General features: G+C 45.2%; 1 protein-coding gene across 2 annotated transcripts in view; it reads right to left on the reverse strand.

The window, feature by feature from the left end:
- Window positions 1-2,865, reverse strand: part of nrp2a (neuropilin 2a) — a 58,424-nt gene that overhangs the window by 36,703 nt on the left and 18,856 nt on the right. For both annotated transcript variants that reach the window (XM_005730902.1, XM_005730903.1), the window contains exon 3: window positions 1,944-2,125. In XM_005730902.1, coding sequence (XP_005730959.1) covers window positions 1,944-2,125 — 182 coding nt within the window. The remainder of the gene's footprint in view (window positions 1-1,943; window positions 2,126-2,865) is intronic.

Genomic DNA, 2,865 nt, shown 5'->3' on the forward strand with positions numbered 1-2,865 from the left:
CACACACACACACACACACACACACAGACAGAGTCAAAACCAGACCTGCATTGTCTGACTTCCAGACACAGTGTGGTGGGGTCAGCCTCAGCTGTCTGTTTAAGATGGGGAGGAAGCTGAAGACACGCACACAAACACACACGTCTCCCAGCTGTTTGCACAGATTTCTATCTGTCAGGACACACCCTTTAAAAACACACACAGACCCATAAACACAACCTCCCAACCTCGACACTGTACACACAAACTGAGTTTTGTGCAGCTACATTAAAACAGACTGGACTAAAATTCATTTCTCCATCACCTCCCAAAAATAAAAGCGCGCAAAAATGCACAACGCCTAAATCCGTTAAGAATATTAAAAATAACGCTTGCACAATTGCCACTTCTCCTCTAGTAAGTAAACACATCTCAGCCTCGGATCTCTGTGTACCCGTCAGAAGTTGTAAGCTGTTTAGAGGGCCCGGGCCTGCCACGGTAAGACAAACAGCCATGATGAGAGAGCGTGCAGGCGCTGGGAACGCCGTAATTAACACATGGCCTCAATCACGCATCCTGAATTCATTTCCACTCTCTGACTCACTCCTTCTTTGTCAGTTTGTCTCCCTTAACCCCAATCATTTTCCCTCTCAGTTTGTCCCTCTCTCTCTACCTCTCTGTCTCACACACACACAAACATACGGGTCTCTCTTCCCGCCTCCACATACAAACATACATAGAGACAGACAGAATCTCGCACAACAAGCTGAGTGGAACCACCCACACATGCAGCCAGCAGACACCTACATGTGCTCGCACAGTGACACCAGCTCTTACACCCCTGTATTTATACCAGGATCTTGTTAAATGCACGGCAACCGCATCCCCCCTCCACCACAATCCACCAGCCTTCGATCCATCTATGCGTGAGACAGATGCAGTCAGTTATACCGCCAGGGTCTGAGCTCGGTGTCCTCGGTAACATCAAATTTGGGTCACACTCATTTGACACAAAGCCAGGGACATTTCTTCAAAGGTGGGAGGTGAATTAACGAATTCTTTCTGTTTTCGCGGTGTTAAATCGGAAAGCATTTCCAGACCCAAATCAGGAGTTACCTTTAACTGCTGCAGAGACAATACGCTGGCAACTCACTTGTACATAAATCTTGTTCCCCCCGAGGCCACCTGACCAATTCACCTCGCCTCCTCCCACTATAACTCACACACACAAACACACAAGTGCCACTAAAACAATACTTCAACCTTGCCCGCAAAGCGCACTTCACCTCGTGCACTTTGACGACTTTTGAGAAAATTCCATTTCGCCACACGCTCGTCCCCATCACTCTCCTCGCCTCTGCCTCCGCTCATAAACCTTTGACCTTAAGTCAAACTCCCAAGTAGCCTCGGAGCTCTTTCCATTTTCAATCATCCCACAATAACCCTTCCCACACCCCAGTCTTCCTAACGGCCCCGGAGGAAGTGTATTCTTGCTTCATATAAGAACGCATTCCTCACGTGCTTTGAGGCAACTTAAAAGTTGTTGTTTTTTCCTCGCTCTGTAAGTTTTGCCTGCATGCCCGGTCCCCTCTGCTGAAGTAAATTACTGGGAAAGTGATGGGATGAGTGATTGCGGGTTTTGGGCCGCTAACATGAAGGCGAAGGAGGCGCATGATGACAAAAAACCATTAACTTGAGTGTTTTTGAGAAGGGGAGCCTTACGTTTGATGAAACATGTCCCACACATAAACTGTAACAAAATGATGCACACTGTTTTGTTTTGTTTTTTGTTGTTGTTTGTTTTGCTTTTCATGTAATATAAAATATTGCTTGAATTGCCCAAAAATATCTGCAGAAAAACAAGAAAATTAAGAAAAAACACGATGAACTGTGTGGCGTTGTTGACTTAATGTGGCACTAAACAGACCCAGCTTTAAGAACACAACCCGTTAATGCTTCCTTACCTGTTTTGAATATCTCGTAGCGCAAAGAGAAGCCGGCTCCCTGATGGGCGTAGTCAGAGACAAATCTGATTTGGAGGGATGGCCCAGATGAGATAATTGGCCCTGGGGCGATGTTGCTGCAGTGCCGCCCCAAAACATCGGCCGTCTCTGAAGTTCCATCGCGGATCTCTATGAAGTCGTATCTGAAAAGAATAAGAGAAATGAATTAGATTCTTTCCTGTTATGTTAAAATGTTCTCTTAAAAGCATTCCTTAAAAAAATCCTAGGATGCAGCATACTCAGAGTTTAATGCATCAGGAAGGGATTAAGAAAGGTAAAGAGATAAAAGGAGAAATGTAGAGGGGAGATAAATGTAGATAGTTATGGGGTTATGCAATCGGCACAGCTAATAAAAAACAGACAGGTGTGGATCTATTTACCGTCAGAGTTCAGCCTCAGGACAGAATACACAGAGCAAAATAGCACAACACAACTTCAAGACACAAATAAACATCTCTGCCACACCTCATATGTGCTGCTTCCCCTCAGCTGTATTCAATAAATTTAGCTCTTATGACCCAGTTCTGCTTGAGACAACAAGCTCAGATCCCTCTGACATCAGCTCGAGGTTAGCTCCCGCCATTTTACCAAATCTTGGATAACAGGAAAGAAAATGAAGAGAGGGCTGCGTTTGAGCAGAACGTAATTGAACAAGTGGCTGCAATCTGAGGGTGAAGACTGGGGCAAATGGATGGATTTGTTAATAAGAGGCGCAAAAATAGGCAGGAGCTCATGAAATAGTAAAACGGTGAAGGCTGGGGGGGATGATGACATTAAGGTGAAGGAGCGGAGAGTAAAATTGGTCCAAAGAAATGCACAGGCACCTTGCTTATTAGCTTACACATGCTTGAGCTCTTGGCTCATTTTGACCTTTGACTAGCTA

This window comes from Pundamilia nyererei, unplaced genomic scaffold (genome assembly GCF_000239375.1).
Source record: "Pundamilia nyererei isolate P.nyererei 1_Seehausen unplaced genomic scaffold, PunNye1.0 scaffold00040, whole genome shotgun sequence".
Classification (NCBI taxonomy): domain Eukaryota; kingdom Metazoa; phylum Chordata; class Actinopteri; order Cichliformes; family Cichlidae; genus Pundamilia; species Pundamilia nyererei.